Source organism: Sus scrofa, chromosome 13, assembly GCF_000003025.6.
Source record: "Sus scrofa isolate TJ Tabasco breed Duroc chromosome 13, Sscrofa11.1, whole genome shotgun sequence".
NCBI lineage: Eukaryota > Metazoa > Chordata > Mammalia > Artiodactyla > Suidae > Sus > Sus scrofa.
Genome location: NC_010455.5, coordinates 10,897,624 through 10,925,477, shown reverse-complemented (window position 1 = coordinate 10,925,477; position 27,854 = coordinate 10,897,624). Strand labels below are relative to the sequence as shown.

The 27,854-nt window shown below is 43.7% G+C and overlaps 1 protein-coding gene across 21 annotated transcripts in view; it reads left to right on the top strand.

Annotated features, from left to right (window-relative positions):
* The window catches only part of THRB (thyroid hormone receptor beta), a 459,872-nt gene extending 435,110 nt beyond the window's left edge, over positions 1-24,762 (top strand). For 20 of the 21 annotated variants that reach the window (XM_021071429.1, XM_021071425.1, XM_021071436.1 and 17 more), the window contains 3 exons: positions 3,235-3,381; positions 10,705-10,963; positions 19,911-24,409. In XM_021071429.1, coding sequence (XP_020927088.1) covers positions 3,235-3,381; positions 10,705-10,963; positions 19,911-20,152 — 648 coding nt within the window. In that variant the 3' untranslated portion in view covers positions 20,153-24,409. Of the gene's footprint in view, positions 1-3,234; positions 3,382-10,704; positions 10,964-19,910 lie in introns of all 21 variants that reach the window. The other variant, XM_013981419.2, reaches the window with a different exon arrangement.

Below are 27,854 nucleotides of genomic sequence, written 5' to 3'. Positions count from 1 at the left end.
AACCTTAATGATCTAACAGTTATATAATACAAAGCTTTTACTTTGTGTCAGTTTTACTTCTAGCAGTTCTATTTTCCATTAAATACCCAAAGGCCTAAAAGTAAATTTTTTCCTACTCTGATATTTATCAACAGAAAAGCTTGTGAGGTTGTTACATTTGGGCATTTAATTTTAATTACTGTTGTCATTTTTTTCTTGTATAATTTCTCTCCTGTTTTTCAAACATTTAGAGGTTTCACAGATGGTGATTCACATAACCTATAGACTCACAGATTGAATGGAAATTATTAAAATCAGTATTAAGCCTCTGACCTTTCCAAGAACACTGAAAACATTCAGTATGAGATTAGATGTATCAGTGTTCAATGAGAGGGTGCTTAGATTCAAGCAGGTTGAAACTATTCTATGAAATTTTTTTTTTTTTTTTTTTTTTTTTTTTGCTTTTTAGGGCCACACCCACAGCATATGGAAGTTCCCAGAGTAGGAGTCAAATCTGAGCTACAGCTTCTGGCCTACGCCACAGCCTCGAAGGATCCAAGCCATGTCTGCAACCTATACCACAGCTCACGGCAATGCCAGATCCTTAACCCACTGAGTGAGGCCAGGGACAGAACCCACAACCTCATAGTTACTAGTCAGATTCGTTTCCACTGAGCCACAAAGGGAGCTGCTGAAAATACTTTTTTTTTTATTTTAATTTCTTTAAAAGTTCACCGTGCATATGTGTGTTTGTCTGTGTATCCAACTCCCTACCTTTTTAATGTGTGACCATGTTCCTTTTAATCAGTTGATCTTCATAGAAAAGTTGTCAAGTAGACATGCAGTGTGACGGGCCTCATTTTAGGGTGGGAGGGATTGGAAAGACCTGTTAGGAAGAGTCAAGGCTGCCAGGAGCAGCAGTGCCCAAACTTCATTGTGTGTCAAAATCACCCCAACTTTCTTATGTATCTTTTCCTTTAGCTCAGTCTATGAGAGAAAGAGAAGGGAGGGAGGGCGGGAGAAGCTGTACTGGGATTATTCCATCAATTCCATCTGCATCCAGAGAAGCAGCAGAGACGTGGCCTTCCATGGGCTTGCCATGCCGACAGTTGCCCCAAAACATCATCATTGTTTAAGAAAACACAACCGAAACCAGCTTGCTTTCCCATCCAGTCGCTGCCCCCCAAACAAACAATAACAAAGTAAAACAAAATAAATAGAAGAACCTCCTGAATAATCTAAAAAAAGGTTGATGCTACCCAAATTTGTTATGTAATTGATTTAAATATCCTCCCCCAGGCTGTAACCACAGCTGCACCTTTGGAGGGACTGGGCTGCTCCTGTTGACCCTGGTGCCCTGGCAACAGGAGAGTGAAAGAATCATCCTTGCTTTTCCTTGTGCTAAAAATTAGATGTGCGTGGTAACAGGAGAGGCACGGGAAATGGGAACTGGATTCCTCCGGGCTGGCTGTGGTCTCTGCTGGTCCAGTTGTTCCCAAAGGGAGGGCTCAGACCAGCAGTATCCACATGCCTTGGGAAGTTGTTAGAAATGCAGATTCTCTAAGAGAGACCTCCTAAATCAGAAAGTCTGCAGGTCATTCTGATGCACAGTGAAGTTTAAAGACCTCCCTGGCGGGCCACAGTCTTGTCACCGGTGGTGCCCTGACCAGCCACTCTGTGGTGAGGGACCAGCCTCACTCAACTAGCTCACAGAGCCACTTCCTCCTGCCCTTTCTGCCTTCCTCCCCGTGCCTCAAACCCTGGGTGCCTTGTTCCTGTCTGTCCACTGTGGCTCTGGGCAAAGGGGGCCACCCTCAGGCAGTGTTGGATCCCTTTGATCGCATCTACAACTTCCTGGATGACCAAGGATCCGTGCTGGACTCAGGGACCATCCTTAACCTCCCCGGTGGCTTGTTTGCTCACCTGACAATCGGGAGCTGTGTGAGAACTACCTGAGGTGGTCATTATCAGAGGGACCAGAAAAGGTGACTGGGGGACTGTTCCTGGCAGGAAGCACTGGTGACAATAGGAGACGTGAGAGAGCCCACGGCATGAAGGTCCTGCACACCGGGCTGAGGAGCTAGAAGGCTCCAGTGGACCTGGGGGCCTGTTGTGAGCATAGTGCCTAGGGGGTCTGCTGATGTCATGGTTCTGCACCTTTAGGTCTGGGGAAGGGGCTGGGATTCTGCATTTTTTTTTTTTTTTTTGGTCTTTTTCTTTTAGGGTTGTACCTGCAGGATATGGAGATTCCCAGGCTAGGGGTTGAATCGGAGCAGTAGCTGACAATCTACATCACAGCCGCAGCGACATGGATCAGAGCTGTGTCTGTGACCTATGCCACAGCTCACGGCAATGCCAGATCCTTAACCCACTGATCAAGGCCAGGGATAGAACCCACATCCTCATGGGTACTAGTCAGGTTCATTACTACTAAGCCATGATGGGAACTCCAGATTCTGCATGTCTAAGAAATCTCCAGGTGACATCCAAGCTGCTATACCACCCTCTAAGCAGCAAGGCGATGGACGGTTGGGCAAACAGGCACAGTCCTCTAGTAAATTCTCCACTGCCCTAAAATTTGCCCAGTATACAAAGCCAGGTTCCTGGAGGCAGCCTGCCGCTGAGGGCTTCCCCTAGCCTGCAGAGGCTTCCTCCAGCTGGAGCCCAGAGGGCAGACACAAACTTGGAGCCAAGCAAAAGGAATCAAAAGCAAAGATGAGGCATTTCCTGGTAGCCTAGTAGTGAGGAACCAGTATTGTCACTGCTGTGGTGCAGGTTCGATCCCTGGCCCAGGAACTTCTGCCATGCTATGGGCACTGCCAAAATTTTTTTTAAATAAAATAAATAAATTTGAAAAGCAAGAATAAATCCTAGGCTGCTATTTGCCAAGGTTCCCCATCCCTGCCCATGCCTTGCCCACCTCCCACAGAAGGACCCCCACCAGAATAGGCAGTGCTCTGAAAATGCCACTCAGAGCCCTCGGGATGTGTCATCTCTGTGCATTCGGAAGCAGAACCCAAATTCCTATTGTTTCTCCCTCCCTCCTTCTCTCTCTCTACCTTTTTCTTTCTGCAGCAACAATCCTGTGAACATGACCCCTGGGAGCCTTTTAAAGCAATGGCTAAAATGTGTATCTTTGCCCGTAGACCCAAAGGATGTGAAAACTGTATAGTACGTCCGCTCCGAGGAGATTTTCTGCCACAAAAGAACAATAATCCCTTCAACATCTTCACTTAAATCTTTGTCTCTCCTCAGCCAGAAGATATTGGACAAGCACCAATAGTAAACGCCCCAGAAGGTGGAAAGGTCGACTTAGAAGCCTTCAGCCATTTTACAAAAATCATCACACCAGCAATTACCAGAGTGGTGGATTTTGCCAAAAAGTTGCCTATGTTTTGTGAGGTGAGGAAACTGGTTTTTCCTTCTTTGATATTTTTCATTATAGTTCCATCGATGTCCAGGAAACCTGAGTATTGCTTACAATTTAATGCTGATGAGTAGGGATTAGTCATGGGAAACAAATGGCATTACCAAATGAAAATGCACTGTTTCTGGGATGGAGTCCTGCTTGTGTTTTCCCACCTCGCTAGCCAGTCATTGTCCATTAAGCTCATCTGCATGAGGTCGATGAAAAGCCTCACCACCTACCCAACTGCAGGCCCAGGAATACGTGATAGCCAGACTTCCATCCAGTCGGCATCTGTGATGTCCTAGTTACCATGTTCAAGTTTGCCACGTTAAGTCCAATCTCGGTAACAAACCAGCAGGACAGCTTTAATTAACCCCATTTCACAAATGGGGAAAATTAAGGTCAAAGAGATGAAGTTCACTTACTCGGGGGTGGGGCCACGCTTTGCATCTCAGTCTGTGTTATTTCCACCCTGTTTCCCAGCAAGAGGGCTGCGTGGTTGTTTCTTCATCCTCAAGAATAAGTGAAATGACCTTACAGAGTAGGAATCGAAAAATATCCTTAAGTCAGTGTTCCTGTTATGGCCCAGCAGTAACAAACCTGACTAGTATCCATGAGGATGCGGGTTTGATCCCTGGCCTCGCTCAGTGGGTTAAGGATCCTGTGTTGCTGTGAGCTGTGGCGTAGGTCACAGAAGAAGCTCAGCTCCTGCGTTTCTGTGGCTGTGGTGCAGGCTGGCAGCTATAGCTCTGATTCGACCCTTAGTCTGGGAACCTCCATATTGCTGCGGGTACAGCCCTAAAAAAAGGAAATCTGCTTAAATCTTCCCTCTTTTCTTGTAAGTTCACCCTTTCTGACCACATGTTCAGGGCACCTTGAGGAGCTCACTGCCAGAGCTCGTAGACTTTCCTTGGGACACTTCCTAACTGTAGCCATCCTGCCAAGTGGGAGCTGAGAACATGGGCTCCTGGTCAGATGCAGGGGCCAAGATCCTACAGTAGCTATCACATGGCTTCAAATCTTGATTATCTCATCTTTAAAATGGGAGTCATAGTAGTATCTTCCTCTTAGAGGCTTCAATGGGATAATATATGGATAGTCCCTGGATCATAAACGTTCCATCAATTTTAGCTGTTCATTCTGCTCTTCTTTCACCTACTACATTACCATCTGGCTTCCTCTTTTTATTTTATTTTTTTTTTTATTTTCCCACTGTATAGCAAGGGGGTCAGGTTATCCTTACATGTATACATTACAATTACAGTTTTTCCCCTACTCTTTCTTCTGTTGCAACATGAGTATCTAGACAAAGTTCTCAATGCTATTCAGCAGGATGTCCTTGTAAATCTATTCTAGGTTGTGTCTGATAAGCCCAAGCTCCCGATCCCTCCCACTGCCTCCCTCTCCCATCAGGCAGCCACAAGTCTGTTTTCCAAGTCCATGTTTTTCTTTTCTGAGGAGATGTTCATTTGTGCTGGATATTAGATTCCAGTTATAAGTGATATCATATGGTATTTGCCTTTGTCTTTCTGGCTCATTTCACTCAGGATGAGATTCTCTAGTTCCATCCATGTTGCTGCAAATGGCATTATGTCATCCTTTTTTATGGCTGAGTAGTATTCCATTGTGTATACATACCACATCTTCCGAATCCAATCATCTGTTGTCTTTTTAATCAAGTGGGAATGGTTACGTTTTTCTGGAGAATTCTCCCCTTTGAAAAATCCCTGCCAAGTGCCCATCTATTGCTCTTCACACCTCCAAGAGGACCCAGAGAGATATCAGAGAGGGTCACGCTCTGCCATGAGCCCTTGTGTAAGCTACCTGAGTGACAAGTGAATCTGGTCTCACCCAGAGGGAGCAGCTTAGTTTCCTCACCTGGAATGACCCCGTCCCCCACCTCGGCTCCAGTCCACATGCGTCCTGAGTTTGCAATAACGGGAGCCCAGCTAGATGCTGGGAGACCTCAAACCCTGATGGGGACCCTTCTCGTTGCCATTTCTGAGCCTCCACAGAAGCTGTTCCCAGAGGACAGAGCAGTGGGCTTCGGGACGCAGGGATCTGGCCCTAGACCTCGCTGAGAGAGGGGGCGCCTCCTTCTTAACACTGGCTCTCTGCCCTGGGGGCCGGGAGCCCAGGACCACACGTGCCCGCCAGCTGCCCTGCAGTGGGTCCATTCCTGCCCCACTCCAGAGGGGGCAGTGAGTCCTGGGGAAGGAAATTTGACTGGTATCTGTATTTGGTGTGGAGCTTTTCCTGCCTCTGACCATCTTTTTTTAAATTAGTGTTTATTAAAGTTTCAGAGGATCTTACAGAAGTAATACATATTCACTGGAGATTGCTACAGCACCATAAGCATAAGGATTCATGGTAACCCCACCAAGAGATAAACTGCTAACTGCTGACGCTTTGGAAGCTGTTTCCTTTTTTCAAAAATACATGTACACACATTTACGTATATACACACACATATATGAAATATATTAATATAGTTTGTACCATAAGTAGTTTCCACTTATGAAACTACTTTTTTTTACGCTTTTTAGGGCTGCAGCTGTGGCATATGGAGGATCTCAAGCTCGGAGTTGAGCTACAGAGCTGAAGCTGCTGGCCCACACCACAGCCACTGCAACGTGAGATCCGAGCCATGTCTGGGACCTACACCACAGCTCATGGCAATGCTGGATCCTTAACCCACTGAGTGAGCCAGGGATGGAACCCACATCCTCATAGATACTAGACAGGTTCCTTACCACTAAGCTACAATGGGAACTCCTGAAACTACTTTTTTTAACTTTTTATTAACAAGTAAAGAACACATATTATAAGGGTGCATTATCAATGAATTTTCACAGACTTAGCACACTTGCGTAACAGCTCCAAGATAAAGAAATAGGATGCTGGAGTTCCCGTCGTGGCGCAGTGGTTAGCGAATCCAACTAGGAACCATGAGGCTGCGGGTTCGGTCCCTGCCCTTGCTCAGTGGGTTAACGATCCGGCGTTGCCGTGAGCTGTGGTGTAGATTGCAGACGCGGCTCGGATCCTGCGTTGCTGTGGCTCTGGCGTAGGCTGGTGGCTACAGCTCCGATTGGACCCCTAGCCTGGGAACCTCCATATGCCGCGGGAGCGGCCCAGGAAATAGCAAAAAAAAAAAAAAAAAAAAAAAAGAAATAGGATGCTACCAGCACCCTGTTGTACCTAACTTTCTTCATATCATTTAAGTATTCTCTCATGAAATACTATTTTTTAATTCTGTAGTTAATTTTTTAATTTTTTATTTTATGCAGTTTTTAAAGGTTACTCACCATTTACAGTTATTACAAAATATTGGCTCGATTCCTCATGTTGTACAATACATCCTTGAGCCTATCTTACACGCAACAGTATAGTTTGCCTCCCCCTCCCCCCTAAATTGTCCCTCCCTCCTCCCCACTGATAACCACTAGACAAAATAACATTTAATGAACACGTAGTATTCCAAAGAGCAGATCTCCCACAAATTAAGGTATCTGCTTTTACAGGCTTTTTAGCTGACTTCCAATATTTCACTAAATATTCTACAGTGAGCATTCTGGTACCTGTGCCCTACTCAAAAAACTACCTATTTTCTAACGGCACATCCCAGAAGTGGAATGTAAGGACCGAGGCTACACCTTTTAAGGCTGTCCATATGTGTTGCCCAGCTGCCCTCTAGAAAGTGTGTACCCTTCCCACGTCTGTGCCAAGGACCCCAATTTCCTCTCGATCCGGATGCCCTCTTTCCTTTTGGTGCACTGGGTGGCATTTGTTTTCCTGGACCTTTCTTGGTCCTCTCTCTCTGGGGTGTGTCCTCATTTCTCAGTCCTTGGTGTCTGAAAAGGACTCCATTGAGTTTGCTACCCCTACAATGCATGTTTCCCCTTTGAATACCCACCAGAAAGGTTTTTTTAGAAAATGTAAACATGGAGTTCCCATCGTGGCTCAGAGGAAACCAATCTGGATAGTATCCATGAGGATGCAGGTTCGATCCCTGGCCTCACTCAGCAGGTTAAGGATCCGGAGTTGCCGTGAGCTTTGGTGTAGGCCAGTGGCTACAGCTCCGATTCAGCCCCTACCCATATGCCACGGGTATGGTCCTAAAGAGACAAAAAAAGGAAGAAAGAGAGAAAGAATGAGGAAGGAAGGAAGGAAGGAAGGAAGGTGGGGAAAGAAAGAAAAGAAAAGAAAGAGAAAGAAAGAGAGAGAAAGAAGGAAAAGAAAGAAAGAAAGAAAGAGAGAAAGAGAGAAAAAGAAAGAGAGAGAGAGAGGAAGGAAGGAAGGAAGGAAGGAAGGAAGGAAGGAAGGAAGGAAGGAAAAGAGAAAATGTAAACTCAGGGAAACCAATAACTGAGAGATACGTCAGCTAAAGAAAGAAAAGAAGCCACTGCCACCACCAGCAACACACACACCATGCACTTGTGCCTTCGGCAATGGTGAGGGCTGGGCACGGAAGTTTTCAAGCATGGGTTGTGGCAAGCTTTCCTTTCAAGTTTCCCTCGGGAGTTTAAGCCTGCTTCAAAGTCTTGATCCCATATCTCTTTCAACCCTGATATTTTGTAGTCTCCAAATTGAAGAGGAGGGAGAAAAAAAGGAAGGCTACTTGACAGCAGAGATGCATAGGTTTCCATGTCTGTGGCCTCCTGAGGGCCTTTACCCTTTGAAGCCCTCTTTGGAACCACAAGGAGGGAAATGAACCGCATAGGTCCCTGAGCTACCAATGGAGTGGGCTGGAGAGCCCAGGTAGTCTTGGAACCAGAAGTTTCTTGCCAGGAGCAGTTTGATGCATCTGTATTCAGTTGCACTCACGATAATTTTCTGCTAAGATCCATGCCAACCCACCAAGCAAGGGCTTCAAAAAATCTAAACCATGGCTGACAGAACTGCTGACAACGCAAGAATCACTTCTAGAGTGCAGAGTGCTGTCCTTCCCACCAGTCAACATGAGTGACGCAATCCCAGGGGGCAGCAAGCCTCTGTGAAGGGCCCCTGCCTCTCCACCTGGCATACCCTTCTTGGAGCTGTCTCACAATGGAAGCATTTTGCCAGCTGACTAAGAGATTATTTGCCCACATGTGGAAACAGGTCTCATCAGATTCCTACAAATCCCTCTTAAAAGAAAAGGCATCTGGCCTCATTTTTATTTTGTTTTATTTATTTATTTATTTATTTATTTTTGTCTTTTTGTCTTTTAGGGCCACACCTGCGGCACATGGAGGTCCCCAGGCTAGGTGTCCAATCGGAACCGCAGCCGCCAGCCAGCCTACACCAGAGTCATAGCAACTTGGGATCCGAGCTGCATCTGTGACCTACACCACAGCTCACAGCAATGCCAGATCCTTAACCCACTGAGCACAGCCAGGGATTGAACCCGCGTCCTCATGGATGCTAGTCAGGTTTGCTAACCACTGAGCCACAACGGGAACTCCTGACCTCATTTTTAAGCCATTGGTGACCCTTGATAAATCCTGATTCCACTTTTATTTAAATTTTGAACTCATGTAAGTTTTCAAAAGAAAAGATCTGCTTCATCAGTAATCAGACTTGGCTACAAAGATGGGGCAGGCCCAAGTTTGCACACTTGGTGACAGCTGAAAAAAAAAAATCAGTCATTTTATCTGATGAGTAATTTCTCTTTGCTAGTCTGTGTCTGTGGTTCTCAAGACTGGGGTCCCTGAATCAGGTGCATGGGCATTACCTGGGAATCTGGAGAATGCAGACACCCAGAGGGTAGGGCTTAGCAATGTGTGTTTAACAGGCACCTGCTGATGGTAGTGGGTGTGGTGATGGGGTTGTGGACAGGACCGCTGTCCTTGGCAGTAAAGCCAGCCTCTGCCCACCTCAGCCAATTCCCCATTTGCCTGTGGAGGATCTAGTCAAGTTTCTGTTTCCTCTTTCCTACCATGCCCCTGGGACAGGAATCAAAGGATGTAATTAAGAAATACAAATTAAAACCTTAATAAGACCTACTCACAGTCTTTTTTTTTCCCCCCTTGAGTAGAAGGAGAGAATTCATATGAATGGATTCAAGAAACAAATACAAAATGCCTTTTATTCTGTATGAAAAGCAAAGCAATCTGAAATTAAATGGTAAAGCGGGTAGGTTGCATTGGTAAAAACTATGAAATCCTCTATATTGTAAAGTCATTCAGTGGTATTACTTTCAGCCTTACATAATAACGTAAACCAAACTGGTCAAGTATTGCTAAGAGTATTTCCCAAAAAATAATTGGTACCCGTTTTAACGACAAGATGGAAACGTGTCATTACGTATTTGTTTTTTTGGTGGTTTTTTTCTTTTCGTCTTTTGTCTTTTTAGGGCCGTATCTGCGGCATATGGAAATGCCCAGGCTAGGAGTCAAATCGCAGCTACAGGTGCTGGCCTACACCACAGTCACAGCAATGCCAGATCCGAGTCATATCTTCAACCCACACCACAGCTCACGGCCACACCAGATCCTTAACCTACCAAGGGAGGCAAGGGATCGAACCTGCATCCTCATGGATACTAGTCAGGTTCGTTAACCACTGAGACACGACAGGAACTCCACGTTTTCATTGTTTACAGAAACTGACACCCAAAGTCCTTCAAAGAACAAGTTCTCCTGTTCTCTTGACCTTGGATTCTGACAGAGCCAGCTTCCAACCCTCCCCTCACTTGCAAACACTCATGTGACTCATGAGAATGTGGGGTCAATCCCTGGCCTCACTCAGTGCATTAAGGATCCGGCATTGCCATGAGCTGTGGTGTAGGTCACAGACAAGGCTTGGATCCTTCATTGCTGTGGCTGTGGCGTAAGCCAGCAGCTGCAGCTCTGATTAAACCCCTGGCCTGGGAAGTTCCATATGCCACAGGTGCAGCCCTAAAAAGACCAAAGAAAAGAAAAAAGAAAAAGAGACAGAGCAGCACAGTTGCCAGCTGAACAGTGAAGTCAGCCATCAACTGTCAGAGCTACGAGACAAAAATTGTGTAAAGTGAAGCAGGTCTCACTTTTGGTGCTGTAACAGAAACCTCCAGAGTTAGGGCTTCTGAGCACAATTACACAAATGACTGTAATAGAATGCAGACTACAGGATTAGGGCTAGTGGAGATATGACCACCAACTTGGAGTGTGAAAAATGGTGTTGAAAGCCTACAGCCAAGCAGGGAGTGAAAGCTGGGGGCTCAGGGAGCCCAGGGCGGGGGCAGAGGGGTCATCGCAGGGGGTCGTTCCTATCGTTCCACACACTAAGATCTCAAGTGCTGTGCCTAATGACACTTCTCCACTTGCTCCTTGCTGACGTGGGCTGCTTCTTTTCAGCTGCCATGTGAAGACCAGATCATCCTCCTCAAAGGCTGCTGCATGGAAATCATGTCCCTTCGCGCTGCTGTGCGCTACGACCCAGAAAGCGAGACGTTAACCTTGAACGGGGAGATGGCAGTGACGCGGGGCCAGCTGAAGAATGGGGGTCTTGGCGTGGTGTCAGATGCCATCTTCGACCTGGGCATGTCTTTGTCTTCTTTCAACCTGGATGACACCGAAGTTGCCCTCCTCCAGGCCGTCCTGCTGATGTCTTCAGGTGGGTGTGCAGACTCGGGATGGGGCTTCAGGAGAGCTGGTGCTTGTCCAGTGCTAATTCAAATCATGTGATGAGTTCCAGTCCCCCTTTAGCATCAGAATCATATCTCACTCTCCTCCAGGGAGCAAGCAGGGGTTTGCCAACAGCCTGGAAACAGAAGGAGGGTGTCAAGGGCATGACGCTTTCTGGTTTCCCAGTGTGGAGGGAAGGAAATCAAAGAGTCATTTTAAAGACCCAATGAGGGAGTTCCCATCGTGGCACATCAGAAATGAATCTGACTAGTATCCATGAGGATGCAGGTTCGATCCCTGGCCTGGCTCAGTGGGTTAAGGATTCAGCATTGCCATGAGCTGTGGTGTAGGAAGCAGCTCAGATCTGGCATTGCTATGGCTGTGGCATAAGAAGGCAGCTACAGCTCTGATTCTACCCCTAGCCTGGGAACCTCCACATGCTGTGGGTGCAGCCCTAAAAAAAAAAAAAAAAAAAAAAAAAAAAGATTTGATGAGGAGTTCCCTGGTGGCCTAGTGGTTAAGGACTGGGTGTTGTCACTGCTGTGACACAGGTTCGATCCCTGGCCGGGGAACTTCCACATGCTGCAGGCACACCCCAAAAGAAAACAATATATACACTTCAATTTTTTTTTAAGTTGTAGATAAGGCCCAGTTTTAAGTCATATAGCATCATTTCAGTCACATACTGCTGGTCCAGACAAGTCCCAGCACCAGCCCAGATTGCAGTCTAGCTCTGGGTGGGAGGAGGAAAAAGAATCTATAGCCCTCTTAACCTGCCACAGCTCATTATCACAGCCTCTAACTCTCCATGGTGAAAAGTGGAGAATAGCGCAGACACTTTTTCTTTGGGCATCATGTCATAATAAATAAGAAAGGCAAGCTGCATCAGACTCTTTAAGGAAAGCTAGTTTTTACATAGAAGGCGGTTTCAAAGTCATCCTCTGCATTTTCAGAGTTACCCTAAGTTTACCTGTGCCTCGGCCCTTGTCACTCTGCCCTACAGCTCCTTACTTCACCTGCTCATCTCTCCCTCTGGACCTTGTTTTTTTCTTTTTTTGGCCACACTCATGGCATATGGAAGTTCCCAGACCAGGGATCCGAGCCGAGCCACAGTTGCAACCTATGCCTCAGCTGCAGCAATGCTGGATGCTTAACCCACTGTGCCACACTGGGAACACCTGGACTATTTATTATTTTGAGGACAGAGATGTATCTAATTGTGCACGTAGCTTCTAGGCCAGTGTTTAGTAGGATTCTAGAAGTGTTTACTGGATTAATTATTGACTAGATGGGTAAAATATCAGTCACAAGTACAATGAGAATCCTTTACAGAGGTGATGCTTGTGGGTTAATTTAGTAGAATTCCTTTTTTTAAGCCAGTCTAGAAATGTATTTGGTACAGAAAATTTTGGCATGGCAGACGTTTTTTTTTTAACGTTGAGTTTTTTTATTTTTTTATTGAAGTATAGTTGATTTACGACATTGTGTTAGTTTCAGGTATAAAGCAAAGTGATTTGTTTATACATACATATGAATATATATATATATAAATATATATTCTTTTTTATTCTTTTCCATTACAGTTGAAGATATTGAATATAGTTCCCTGTGCTATATAGTAGGTCCTTGTTGTTTATGCATTTTATATATAATAGTGTATATATGGTAATGCCATAATTCTAATTTATCCTTCCTCTCCACTTTCCCCTTTGGCAACCATAAGTTTGTTTCCTATGTCTCTGAGTCATTTTCTGTTTTGTAAGTAAGTTCGTCTGTACTATTTTTTAGATTCCACATATAAGTGATAATCATATGGTATTTGTTTTTCTCTGTCTGACTTACTTCACTTGGTATGATCATCTCTAGGTCCATCCATGTTACTGCTAATGGCATTATTTCATTCTTTTTTTATCACTGAATAATATCCCATTGTATATACACCACATCTTCATTTTCCGTTCATCTGTTGATGGACATTTAGGTTGTTTTCATGTCTTAGCTATTATAAATAATGCTGCTATGAACATGGGGTGCATGTATCTTTTCAAATTATGGTTTTGTCTGGGTATATACCCAGGAGTGAGATTGCTGGATCATATGATAACTCTATTTTTAGTTTTTAAAGGAACCTCCATACCGTTCTTCATAGTGGCTACACTAATTTACATTCCCACCAAGTGCAGGAGGGTTCTCCCTTCTCCACCACTTCTCCAGTATTTACTATTTGTAGACTTCTTGATGCTAGCCATTCTGGTTGGTGTGAGGTGGTACCTCATTGTAGTTTTGATTTTCCTTTCTCTAATAATTAATGATGATGAGATCTTTTCATGTGCCTGGTGACCATCCATATGTCTTCTTTGGAGAAATGTCTGTTTAAGTCTTCTGCCCATTTTTCAATTGGGTTGTTTGGTTTGTTGTTATTGAATTGTATAAGCTGTACATATATTTTGGAAATTAGCCCTTACTGGTCACATCTTTTGCAAATACCTTCTCCCAGTCCATAGGTTGTCTTTTCATTTTGTTTATGGTTTCCTTTGCTGTGCAAAAGCTTGTAAGTTTGCAAGGTCCCATTTGTTAATTTTTGCTTTTCTTTTTTTTTTTTTTCTTTCTTTTTTAGGGCCACACCCACAGCATATGTAAGTGCCCAGGCTAGGAGTCAGATCAGAGCTACAACTGCCAGCCTAGGCCACAGCCACAGCAACGCAGGATTCAAGCCGCGTCTGCAACCTACACCACAGCTCACAGCAATGCTGGATCCTGACCCACTGATCAAGGCCAGGGATGGAACCTGAATCCTCATGTTTACTAATCAGATTTGTTTCTGCTGTGCCACAACGGGAACTCCACTTAAAAGGAAATGATTCTTTTTACTATGGAAAATCTCAGAAATAAATATAAGTAGTAGAATAGAATAATGGACCCTCTTGCACTCTGTGATGAACAGGCTCTAGTATGGACTCCCATTTCCTCCCCTTCTAAAGTCCACACCCCTGTACAATCCCTTCCTGTTGAGTGTGAGAACCCATGACTTGCTATGGAGGATTCAGTGTCACCCCATGTGACCCTATTACGTTATATTATATACAATTCCCTCTTGGGAGCAGACTTGCTCTAGAGATGTTCATTGCTGGCCTGATGTTGGGAAAACTCACATGACAGGAGCTGCTTATTGGCCTCTTGTCTCCAGTGGACAGCCAGGTAGAAATCGGAGCTGCCAGCTCTTTAGTAGAATTATCCCTAAAGAAATAAAATGGGTAAATTATCTAAGGCCTCCCTGTGTGACCTTGGGTGGCTCCTCTAGCATCTCGGCCTTCAGTATCCTTTAAAATAAAAGAACTGGAGTTCCCATCGTGGCGCAGTGGTTAACGAATCCGACTAGGAACCATGAGGTTGCGGGTTCGGTCCCTGCCCTTGCTCAGTGGGTTAACGATCCGGCGTTGCCGTGAGCTGTGGTGTAGGTTGCAGACGCGGCTCGGATCCCGAGTTGCTGTGGCTCTGGCATAGGCTGGTGGCTACAGCTCCGATTCGACCCCTAGCCTGGGAACCTCCATATGCCACGGGAGCGGCCCAAGAAATAGCAACAACAACAACAACAACAAAAAGACAAAAGACAAAGAAAAAAAAGAACTGAACTAAATAAGTAGGGATTATATTCCTGAAGGGAGGATTCAAGGTAATTTTTTTTTTTTGCTTTTTTGGGGCCGCACTTGCAGCGTATGGAGGTTCCCAGGTGAGGGGTCTAATCGGAGCTGTAGCCACCAGTTTACACCAGAGCCACAGCAACATGGAATCCGAGCCGTGTCTGCGACCTACACCACAGCTCAAGGCAATGCCGGATCTTGAACCCACTGAGCAAGGCCAGGGATGGAACCTGCATCCTCATGAATGCTAGTCAGATTCATTAACTGCTGAGCCGCAATGGGAACTCCTTTTTTTTCTTCTTCTTCTTTTGCTTCAAGTAATTTTTAGCCAAGATTTTAGTGGTACAAAGGGAGTTTTAAATAACATTGAAACACATAGTGAGAAAGCTATTTCTCTTAGAGTTTTCTTTCAAATTATCTCTCTTCCTAAATTAGATGAAGAAGGAGATTCATTTGGATGCTAATCTGTCCCTCGCACCTCTCTAACACTTGCTAACCTCCCCTCCCTCAACCAAGAGAGAGCAGATCTCAGGAGCCATCTTGAGCAAGAAACTTTAGCTAAAGTTTAATCAAGGTTTTTGCCATGCATCCATTTTTGTGATTATTTTCTATTTATGGCCTAAATATTATTTTCTAAATATTTTTTCCCCTGCAGCAAACCAATTTAATAGATTCTTAAGTAAATAATGTCAGTAAAGTAGATAAAGGGAGTGTGTGGAGATGGCCAAACTCGTGAATGTAATTTCAAACTGTCAAATACTTAACTGAATGATTCTTACCAATTCTTTTTTTCATGGCCACACCCATGTTATATGGAAGCTTCCAGGCCAGAGATTGAATGTGAGCCACAGCTGCAGCAACACCAGATCCTTTAACCCACTGCACGGGCCAGGGATCAAACCCATGCTTCTGCAGTAACCCAAGCCTCTGCCGTCAGATTCTTAATCCACTGTGCCACAGCAAGAACTCCCTAATTCTTTTATTTTTATGACACCACCACTGCCTGACAGCCACGTGACATACTTGCTAACTTTTTTCAATCTTCTCTGCTCCAATGACCTAGATACTTTTCATGAATACTGCCAGGACCAGAAAAATATTCCAGGACACTTGACACTCCACATCCAAGCTCTTAGGCCCCACTTCCTCCTCAGCATTGTCTTCTGAGCCCCATTATTTATTTCCATTTACACTGTCTTTCAGGATTTTTCTTCAATGCCTCCTCCAGGAGCTAATTCTCTAAGTCCCTGGGTCCTGCAGTGATAAACAGAGAGTAAGCTGGGAATGATCCCAAAACACATCTTTGAGAGATTTTTGTCTTAGGGAGTTAAAAACAGTCTTTTGACCTTTAAAGTGTTTCTTCATGAACATGTTTAGTACAACTTGACCTCATCAGAATGTCCTTTCATCATCTCTGTGTCACTGATATGACCACCTTATCTTTGTCTCTCATCAAAGGACAAAGGTTTTTTTTTGGGGGGGGGTCTTTCTTTTTTTTTCCTTAGGTCTGCACTCATGGCATATGGAAGTTTCCAGGCTAAGGGCTGAATCAGAAGTGTAGCTGCCGGCCTACACCACAGCCATAGCAATGCGGGACCCAAACCGCATCTGCAACCTACACCACAGCTCAAGGCAACACTGGATCCTTAACCCACAGAGCAAGGCCAGGAATGGAACCCGAGTCCTCATGGATACCAGTCAGGTTCACTGCCACTGAGCAACAACAGGAATTCCAAGGGACAGAGTTTTGATGCCACCAAACCCAGGTTATTTTTCCTCCTTGAAAATACCCTGAGCAATGCCATGTTGATTTTCTGTTTGAATCAAAAGTTAAAGGATCCTGTGGGGAGAATTCTTCTGGCATACTCAGAGAGAGAGAGAGAGATAAGACAGAGATGTGGGGCAGGGGGAGTAGAGCCACAGAGCAGAAGCATCAAATATGAAGGAAAATACAACATTAAAATGCACAAATGGCAGTCCGAGATGGACAGTGGTGTCCAAAAGCCAGTATATTTTGTTTACAATCAAGAAGGGTGGATTGAAACATTAGCCCTGATTCTTTCTTTCAGGCTAAGCAGAATCCTATTAAGAGTTTTACTAATACAGATATTTCCATAACTGGTCACTTGAAGCATGAATGTATTTGATCAGAGCCACAAACAGGAGAACTGGGCAGGGGGATCGTAGTGCTCTCTGGAGCTGTATGAGGATTTCATCCAGGTTTACACATTTCTTTTCATTTTTTTAATTTAGGTATAATTGACATATAACATTGCATTAGTTCCAGGCGTATAGTATGACAATTAGATATTTGTATTTCAAAATGATCACCGCAGAGGTCCCTGGTGGCTTAGTGGGTTAAGGATCCAGCATTGTTGCTGCTGTGGCGCAGGTTCAATCCCTGGCTCTCGAACATCCGCATGCCGCAAAGCCAAAAAAAAAACAAAGAAAGAAAGAAATGATCACCACAATAAGTCCAACTAACATCCATCCTCATATATTGTTGCCCATTTTTTCTCTTGCGATAAGGACTCTTGAGATTTGCTCTCTCAAATATGCAACACAGTATTATTAACTATTGTTACCTAACTGTATATTACACATCCCCAGGGCTCATTTCATAACTGTAAGTTTGTACCTTTTGATCTCCTTCACCCCTTTCACCCTCCCCCAAGCCCCTGCCTCTGCAACCACCAATCTACTCTCTGTGTCTATGAGCTTGGCATTTTTTATTTGTTTCGCTGTTGTTATTTTTTTAGATTGCACATATAAGTGAGATCATCTTTCTCTGCCTTATTTCACTTAACATAATTTCTTTAAGGTTCATCCATGTTGTTCCATATGGCAACAGTTCATACTTTATGGCTAAATAGTATTCCAGGGTGTGTGTGTGTGTGTGTGTGTGTGTGTGTAAATCACATCTTCTTTATCCATTCATCCAGCAGGAACATTTAGGTTGTTTCCATACCTTATCTATTGTAATAATCCTTCAGAGAACACAGAGGTGCAAACATGCTTTGGATTTAGTGGTTTTGTTTTCTTCAGATAAATACAGGAATGTAATGCTGGACCTTAGGGTAGTTCTATTTTAATTTTTTGAGGAATATCCATACTATTTTCCATAGTGGCTGCACCAACTTACATTCCCAAAAAAAATGCCCAAGGGTTCCCTTGCTATCTCTTTTCTTTTTGGCAATAGCTACTCTAACAGGTGTGAGGTGATATCTCAGTGTGGTTTTGATTTACATTTCCCTGATGACTGGTGGTGCCAGGCATGATTTCATGTCCCTATTGACCAGTTGTATGTATGCCTTCTTTGGAAAAATATCTATTCAGATCCTCTCCCCATGTTTTAATTGGGTTATTTGGGTTTTTGTTACTGAGTTGTAGGAATTATTAACCCCTTATCAGATATATGATTTGCAGATATCTCCTCCCATTCAATAAGTTGTCTTTTCATTTTATTGATGGTTTCTTCTGCTGTGCAAAAGATTTTTAGTTGTATCAGTCGTTTATTTTTGCTCTTGTTCTCTTTGCTTTTGGAGTCAAATACAAAAAATTCATCGCCAAGACCTGTGTCAGCTAGCTTACCACCTATGTTTTCTTCTAGGGGTTTTATGGTTTCAGGTCTTACCATTTTGAGCTAATTTTTGTGTATGATGTGAGATAGGGAATCTAGTTTCATTCTTTTGCATGTGGCTCTCCAGTTTTCCCAACACCATTTATTAAAGAGACTGTCCTTTCCCTATGGTATATTTTTGGCCCCTTTGTTGTAAATTAATTGCCCATATATGCCTGGGTTTATTTCTAGGCTCTCTATTCTGTTCCATTGATCTATGTGTCTGTTTTTATGCCAATACCATACTGTTTTGATTTCCATAGCTTTGTAATATACTTTTAAATCAGAGCGTATGGTGCCTCCATCTTTGTTCTTCTTTATCCAGATTGCTTTGGCTATTCAGGTCTGCTGTGGTTCCATACACATTTTAGTGCTGTTTATTCTATTTTTGTGAAAAGTGCCATTGGAATTTTGATAGGGATTGCACTGAATCTGCAGATTGCTTTGGGTAGTGTGGACATTTTAACAATATTAATTTTTCCAATCCATGTGCAAAGGATATCTTTCTACTTATCGTGTCTTCTTTGATTTCTTCATCAATGCTTTATAGCTTTCAGTGTGTAGGTCTTTCACCTCCTTGGTTGAATTTATTCCTAGATATTTTACTCTTTTGATGCATTCAGGATTCTCCTCTGCAAATAGTGACAGTTTCTCTTTTTCCTTTCCAGTTTAGATGCCTTTATCTCTTTTTCTTTCCTAATTTCTCTGGATAGGACTTATAATGCTATGGTCAATAAAAGTGGCAAGAGTAGGCACCCTTGTCTTGTTCCCTAATCTTTCTCAAGCTTTCAGCTCTTCAACATTTAGTATGAAGTTAGCTATGGACTTGTCACATATGGCCTTTATTATGTTGAAGTACATTCCCTCTATACACACTTTTGCAACCTGAGCGTTTGCACCCTAGCTCTTCCCCAATAATCCAGCTTTCTCTTGATATCCTTTTATCGTTTTTTGATACTGCCTTGAGTCTTTCCTACATGTTGTGGGAAGCTCTTGTGGCTGTACATTGTCATGGTCTCCTCTAGCTCTAGCTTCCTTCTATGAGTCTTCTCTTCTCTGTCCAGGGTGATGCTAGCATAGCCTACATCCCCTTTTCATTTTAATTTTCCAAGACACCACCAACACAAGGCTGCTACAGTAGCAACCAAAGTTCAAAGGGAAGAGAAGGAGTGGTTCATTACAGTCCAATAAACAACTGATATTGGATATTGTGCTGCTCTGTCTTCACCAGTTTCTTCCCAGCCAACATCCTCCTTTGGCATCCATGCCTCCTGAGATCTTCCTGGTATCCTTTCATGTCTCTCCCTTCTCTGCGTGTCCACACTCGTCAAGATCCTTCCTCATTATGCAAAGTGTTCCACTCCCTAGGTGAGGCTTCTCCTTCTGTACCCTAGAAGGGAGGTGATTTGTCCTTGGGTATCCTTCACACCCAAGGAGATGGTTTGTCTAAACCAGAGATATTGATCTGAGCAAAGTGTTGACTCCGTTCTTGTAAATTACAGCACTCCCTGGTATCTTGGTCCCTGATGCCCCAGAATTCTTGTTGCATCCATGCCTATTCCTAGGAGATAAAAGTCCCCAGATGGGCCCACTTCACACCAAAGGGCTTGAACTGGACTGGGCAAGCCGTCTCCTTTCTGTCTCTGAGTTAATAGCCATCTCCTTTCTTCTCTCAGATCGCCCAGGGCTTGCCTGCGTTGAGAGAATAGAGAAATACCAGGATAGTTTCCTGCTGGCCTTTGAACACTATATCAATTACCGAAAACACCACGTGACTCACTTTTGGCCAAAACTCCTGATGAAGGTGACAGACCTGAGGATGATTGGAGCCTGCCACGCTAGCCGCTTCCTGCACATGAAGGTGGAATGCCCCACAGAACTCTTTCCCCCGTTGTTCTTGGAAGTGTTTGAGGATTAGACTGACTGACTCATGCTCATGATTCCATCAGCACTACTGGCTGTCATTTCATTCCATTGCCTCGCTCCTCTTTGTTTGTTCCTTTATTTCTTTGTGTTGGGAGGGATCGTTTGGGGGTAAAGGGAGGAAGTCGTTGGCATAGACATGGATGAAATTGCCCCTTGAATGCGGGTATTTGTAACTATTGCATTTTGTTCTCCAGTCCTTTGATGTGAATGCTTTGGAGGTTTTTACAGTTGTGGAGGTGGGGAGGGGACAATCATTCATTCACCAGCACCAAGTCATCACCAGCTCCCATCTGTCCCGGTCAGAGACTCAAGCAAGCAAAATGGCGAGGCAGAAGACTAAAGAAGACTTATTACCAAGACAATGTGGTCCCTTTGATGCAATCCTGATTTTTGCAGGGCTCAGATTAGCACAGCACAGACCACCTTTAGTTAAATGAGGCTTTCGCTTCCAAAGGAAAGGTCTGGACAAATTTTTATCTATTCAAGTGCATGCTGTTTTTAGTACTCATTATTCTCTCCTCGAGCCTAACCTAGAATCTACAGGAATATTTGTTTCCCTCAAATTAGCTGTCCTTTCACTATAATTTTTATAATGAAATTTCTCATTTAATTTCATTATTAAAATTATATTGATTTAAGTCTAGTTACACATGGGCATGACTCAAAAATGTGCAGGTATTTGACTGGTTGAGGCCAACAAGGAAAACAGTTGCCTTCAGTGAGCCCAAAATCCTCACTAATGTCAGTGATTCAACAGTTTCCAAAAATTCCACGTAGTGTTACTTCATAGTCAGAAGGCTTCTTACAGTGTGGGCTCAGAGAAAATTCCCACAAAAATCAAACCTATTTACAGAGTGTTGTCGCTATTCAGTGACACCTAGGCCTGCATCTCCCAAATGCCTGAGGTTATTCACTTGATTGCTTCTTTGCTGACCTGACAACAAAGTGCCCGGTGGATCAAATCTTCTCATCAAGGAGAGATAGCAAGCTGAAATTTGAGTCTTGTTCTGGAGGAATTCTGAGGAGAGATTATTGTGGTTACGTTCTAAGTTGAAGGAAATGCCGTGGTCTTAAAGCCCCCTCAGCTTCCCTCTGGCCTTAGATCCCTCTGGTCTTTGCTCTAACACACAAGTGTTCCCAGGTCCCTTTTTCCCTCCAACTCTGAGGTGTGACTATCACTAAACAAAGACTGGTCTGGCCACTGACCCTCTCCGTTTCTCTGATAGCATTGCCCTGACAGACATTCAACAGAAATACCCACAGACCATTCATAGGAACCCTCACTCACCTTCCCTGCCCAACCCACCTCCCCAAGGACAAATGCTGATGCAGTGTGTGCCCAGTAACAAATGTGCCCCTGGTTGTTTCAAAGTCAGAAAGTGGGTGAAGAATATACCCACGCAGTTGAATGTACCTCACCCTTCACTGGCATGGCAGACATATACTATTCTTCTGCCTGCCTTGTACTGCCTTATCCTGGACGTACTAAGGGAAATAAGCCATATTGGTAAAATTTGCCTAAAAACCATGTGGATTAATTCTTTCTTAACTGGCCCAGAAGTCATGGTCCCTGAATTATAGTTTGTACTGTCAACTGATAGATCTGTGACCTAGAGTCTTGGCTTTCTCACCTGATGAATATGTCCTGAACTCTCAAATCCTTGCCATACTTAATATGGTACTAATTTGGGCAGGGGGAATCAGGTGTTTTTGATGGTTTCTTTCATATTCAAATTTCTAACTCAATTAGACAGAAATTATGACCATCTTAACAGTTAAGAAAAGTAGATTTGGTATTGATTCCAAATAGGAATTTGACATTCTACTCACCAATTATTTTGAGAAAGGCAGGATGGCTTTGGGAAAGGGAGAGGCGCAGCATCAAAAATCCCAAGTGTGACCAGAAATAATCTGGGAGGAAAATTATTTGTTTAATGTGCTGAGACAATGATACAGTCTTCTGAGGAAAGCAAACAAGAATGATTCTGTGAACTCGCTAAGAGAAAAAGGAAGTAGGTGAAGAGGTGAAGATTATGAGCATGAAGTTCATGGGCAGATTACGTGCCATGACTTTTCTACAGACAGGTTTTTGGGGTTTATTTTCCCTAGGCAGCCTCTAGCCAGTCTCCTCAAGTCCTCACTTTGCTAACATCTCAGTTCCCTTCGTTGGCACTCCTTGGAGAACAAAACTGAAGCACTTAATCACCTTCTCTGCTCCAGAGCAACTCTAAGAAGCTTTTCAGAGTGGGGCAAGTTTTCCCTCAGAAGGGAAGCAGAGGAAGGCAAGCAGATGGGTACTGGAGGTTCATGGACTCCTTGGGCAGCAAGGGTCCCAAGGAAGTTCTTCCCAATTTGTTTGAAAGAGAGTCCCAGTACATCAGATACCCCCAGATTTGGTATAAGTACAGAGCCTCATCTAAAGCTGCATCAGAAAGCTTCCGGGATTAACCATGATTGGCCATTGGCCAGATGGTTGGGGAGATTGACAGTGACCCAGCCAGCCCCAAGTAAATATGGCTCCTTACCTGATTGCTTTAAACAAGCAAACCACTGACCTAAAAGTCTTGCCGAAAGCTGACTCCTTTAGGCTGAATAGGACAAGCCTTCAAGTACTTCGATTGAAAAGCTGTAAGATCTGAAAGAATCAAGACCCCTATGAGCAAAGTGACTCATTCCTTCTGTAACTGACTGAGGTATTTTGTGCATCTCAAGACTCCATCCCATAAAACTCAAATAGGAGGGATTTGCTCTGGATTTTTGTAAACATTTTTTTCTTATGTTGTCCAGACTTTCAAATCAAATGTGGACTGATTGAAACTCCTCACAGTGGGGAGCATCCCAGCAGAGGGGAACAAACCTGACAGCTGGGATTCCTATTTATAAATCACAACTTTTGGGGATGAGTGCTGTGTGTGTGTGTGTGTGTGTGTGTGTGTGTGTGTGTAGCCTTCAAGTGTACTTTGCTCTTCAATTAGACGTGTGGTGTTTCTAGAAATAGTTTAAAAAAAAAAAAAAAGATCTTTTCCTCTTTATGATTCTGCTCAAAACACCACGTGCCGCCTCTGAGCTTTTTCTAGTCAAATGAGCCTCGGTCCTCAGTGACACACTTGCCGTGTTGATGCCTCAGCCCAGTGACGCCCTCACCTGTGCCCTGAGTGACACCTCCTCTACCTGCAGCACAGTCGTTGGGGTGGACCGCCAGGCCCGGCTCTGCTCCAGCATCGCCTTCTCGTCGCCCTCCTGTGACCAGGTGTGAGGCCGGGCCCTTCCTCCACACGAAGCCCCGCCCCCCGCAGACTCAGCCTCCACGAACTGCTGACGCCCTCAAAGCATGTCACTGTCCGTGATACATTTTTATTCTATGGAACTCTAGCCCATTCGTGTCCTGTTGACCTTTTGCTGCATGAGTCATAAAATATGAAACTGGTCTTATGGTTTTTGAAATGTAGCCAGCATTTGTAAGGCTAAACCTTTTTCATAAACTGAATTTCAGTGAATAACCAAGCCACCGTTCCTCTTCAAAAGGAGTGTGCTTAAAGACATTTGAATCTCTCTGCCCTTTCCAATGGCTATGGCATCAGGTTCTAAAATAAGCTCGTAATTTTTCCTGTTATTTTAATAATATGGAAATATTAGCATAGTGTTTCTTTTGATAGTGATAGACTATAATCCATATTTAAATTTTATAGAGAAGAAATTTTATTGTACTGTGATGTAGATATTTATTATCCAGGTAAGGATTTGCCCGGTGTGTATTTTTTACAATTGAAACCTTTTACTTTAATCTTTAAAAAAAAAAAATACATTAAAAACACAACACACACACGCAAAAAAGACTGAGGGGGGAAAAAAGGTTTGGCCTTATCACAGAATTTTTACTGTGCTGTACAAATGTTTGCAAATGCAAAAAGTGTGCATTTCTAGTGTATTTCTACATTACTTAATGCCGCCTTCAAGAGCAATATCGTGCAGGTAAAACGCTGTTTGTGGCTTTCTGTTGCACAGTTAAAGCTGACCCACCTTATGCACAAGACAATCAGATGCAAAATCTGTCCTCCTCAGGATGCAGATAACTCTCATGTAAATTATGGAGCACAATGCAAGACAAAGGAAGACACTTTAATTACATGTGTATCACTAACATGGGAGATATCAGGGCATGAATGAGCGGACCTTATGCCACTTCATTCTTTCGGTTCTTCCTAATTGGCATTTTCCATTTGATTATAGAGCCAAATGAGCTATCCAGGCTTTCTTCAAAAAAAACAACTCTTTCCCCCACCATGTTCTCATGCCCTGAGAGTCAGAAAAGTACAACAGAGTAGGAAGAGATTTACCGTCACCTGAAGATTTGTGTTTTGTAAACAGTGTTAAGTGATATTGCTAGGTTGGTCATATTTTTTCAGCCTAAAACTCTATTGAAATCTGTGATCAAAATGTTTTAAACTATCCAAAAAGAAAATTTGTATATTTGGGAAAAAAATGGATTTTTACATAGCTTTTGTATGCAGATATTAAATTGTAATTATGACTATAGCGGGCGTAGATAAACTCATAAGCTACAATTCTAAAAAAGAAAAAAAAGAAAAAGCTTATAACAGATATACTTTCTTGTCTCTTTATTTAAATATTATTATTTTCTGAATAGGCATAAGGTTGCCTGCTCTTCTCACCTAACTGTTTCTGAAGGACAGAGACAGAGATGTAAGGGCATTTGTTCATAAACATCTACTAGAATAAGCAAGTTTTTTGGGAGGAGAGCATGGGGGGAGGGGAGAAGTAAAAGGCTAATGGGAGATATTCTCTTTGGAAGGAGCCACAGAAATAGGGAGAGGAGGGAAGACAGAAGTTTTTGCAGCTAAAGGACCACATTGATCTTTTAATCTCAAAATGTTCCAAAATATTATTAATGGACTTATATCGGCTATCAACATATATCTCAATCCCCAATTCCCTGAACATGCATTAGTTAGGACTTCTGCTGATGAGTAACCAAAAAAGCCCCTAATAGGAATTTATTGTTCATAATATCTGGAAGTCCAGGAGTAAGATGGCTTCATGTGTAGCTGGATGTGGGCACTTCCTCAGTACATCAGGACATGCCTCTTTTCCTCTCTCTATGCAGGTTCTCTGTACAAATTTCCTTCATGTGGACTTCATGCTCACATAGCATTTCATCTTATGATGGCCCCCAGTAACTCCAAGACTATCCTCATATCTCCAAACTAGTAGAAAGACTTCCTGTAAAAATCCTAGCCCACTCCTCATTGGCCCAAATGGAGTCAGGTGCCCGTTCCTAAACCAATCACTATGCTGAGGAGGACAGATATGGTAATTATCTTAATCCTCTAAAATCATGGAACTGGGCTGGGGAAAGAGGGATAACCAGCCCCATTCAAACTGGACTGAGAATTGAGTCAGGAATGGTTCCCTCAAAGAAAATTCTAAGTCTTGCTACTATAGAAGTGGGAGGAACAGCAAGCAAGCAAAAGAACAAATGTCCACACCAGGAGTTAAGTCTGAAAGCACATCCATTTTTGGTACAGCAACAAGTCTGAATGGAGAGGAAGATCAGCACAATTTAGCCAGGACATGAGTCAAACACTCCAAAGGAAGTGTTTGATTCCATCCTACCTGGCTCATGAAAGAGGCCAAGATGAAGGTAAGATGAAGTGAGCAGCTATCATTTCTCTGGGCAAGATCAGTTCAGAGTACCATTTTCTGAGTCTTCCCACTCTCTGTTCAAAGGACTATGCATAAATTTTACATATTTGTTTCCTTTTCACATTATGTATCACTCAAGTCCACCCTAATGAACACATTTCCTCCCCCAAGAAATTATTCATTTTCCTTGGGAGAGCTTTTTACACATATATTCCAGCTGTGTATGGTTCTTAACCCCATTACACAGGCAAAGCCAACCCAAAACTAATGTGATATCTAATGGCTTGATTTGGGTTATGGAGCTGGTGTCATGTCACCCTGGACAATTTAATAATCTGGAATGAAGAGAAGCCAGAGGGCACAGTTGGTTTGCTTTCCCATCTCAGGATGACAGTTCATCTTGGCTTCATATTTAGCTACTCAGGGCACATTGGCTTTATAAATAAGTGGAACTGTCATTAGGTTCATGTACCCAAGGTCTGACACAGTACATGTCCAAGCCAAAGCAATACTGAGTAGAACTACTGAAATGTAAAGTGTTACCTATGCCCTTTGGATATCTATCTCTAAGGAACCATGAGCTATTTGACAAAAATGTCCCATGTTATACTCTTGAAAGACAGAATCCATTTATACCATACACTGGTGAAGTCAGAAGTGAAGTCTGTATCAGTGAAATGGTATTAAAATGAAAGAGAGCTGTCTTAGCTAGTGTTCCCCAAAAGCCAGAGTTTATTTGCTACAGTTTTACTGGAGATACAACTCCAAAAGAAACAGGAAAGGAGGAAAAAAAGAATGAAGCAAGGAGGGAAAGAGAGTAAAAGCAAGGATGCATTGTTGAACCAGCCACACTAAGCATCACTGACCATTTTCTAAGAATTCCCATCATGGCTCAGTGGTAACGAACCTGACTGGTATCCATGAGGATGAGGGTTCAATCCCTGGCTTGGCTTCAATGCCAGATCCTTAACCATGAGCATGGTATAGGTCACAGATGGGGCTCAGATCTAGCATGGCTACAGCTGTGGTGTGCGCCAGCAGCTGCAGCTCGGATACGAACCCTAACCTGGGAAATACCAGGTGCCGCAGGTGTGGTCCTAAAAAGATAAAAACAAACAAACAAATAAAAAGACTATCTTTGAGAATTCCCATTGTGGCTCAGCAGAAACGAATCTGACTAGCATCCATGAGGACGCAGGTTCCATCCCTGGCCTCGCTCAGTGGGTTAAGGACCCAGCGTTGCCATGAGCTGTGGTGTAGGTTGCAGACACAGCTCGGATCCCACGTTGCTGTGGCTCTGGTGTAGGCTGGCAGCTACAGCTCCAATTAGACCCCTAGCCTGGGAACATCCCATATGCCACAGGAGCGGCCCAAGAAATGGCAAAAAGACAAAAAAAAAAAAAAAAAAAAAAGACCATCTTCTAAGGGGCCAGATGAACCATTGCATCTCTGGATGGTTCACATGAGAGGGGGAAATAATAATTACCAGCTCTCACCTCCCGCTATCAAAATGGGGTTGACTTCACTCTGCTCGGTTGTATATGCCTGGCCACAGAGCCACTCCTGTGGTGTCTCATGCTTCAGGAGCAAAAGCGACCCCACAAGTAGGAAGTTATCTCCACTCCCACAGCTGGACACAGTCCATCTAGACTGAGTGACAGACCAGGTGGCAAGTGGGGTGAAGCAAATGCTCCTGGGTCCTGAGCAGAGAAACAGAGCTTAGAGGATCTGCAAGGGGTTCTGATACAGGGGTTCCTCTGGCCAGCAAATCCTACTGATTATCTGGAGATGGGGCACCATATCTCAAGTGCCAAAGAGAACCACAAAGCTCAACAACCAGCCAAACTTGTATTTCACCGTATCATGAATTTGTATGTGCAGGGGTTCTTAATCGAATACAAACTGTTCATGTAGGGAGTTCCTGTTGTGGCTCAGCGGGTGAGGAACCCACCTAGTGCCCATGACGATGTGGGTTCAATCCCTGGCTCGCTCAGTGGGTTAAGTATCCAGCACTGCCAAACTCTGTAGTG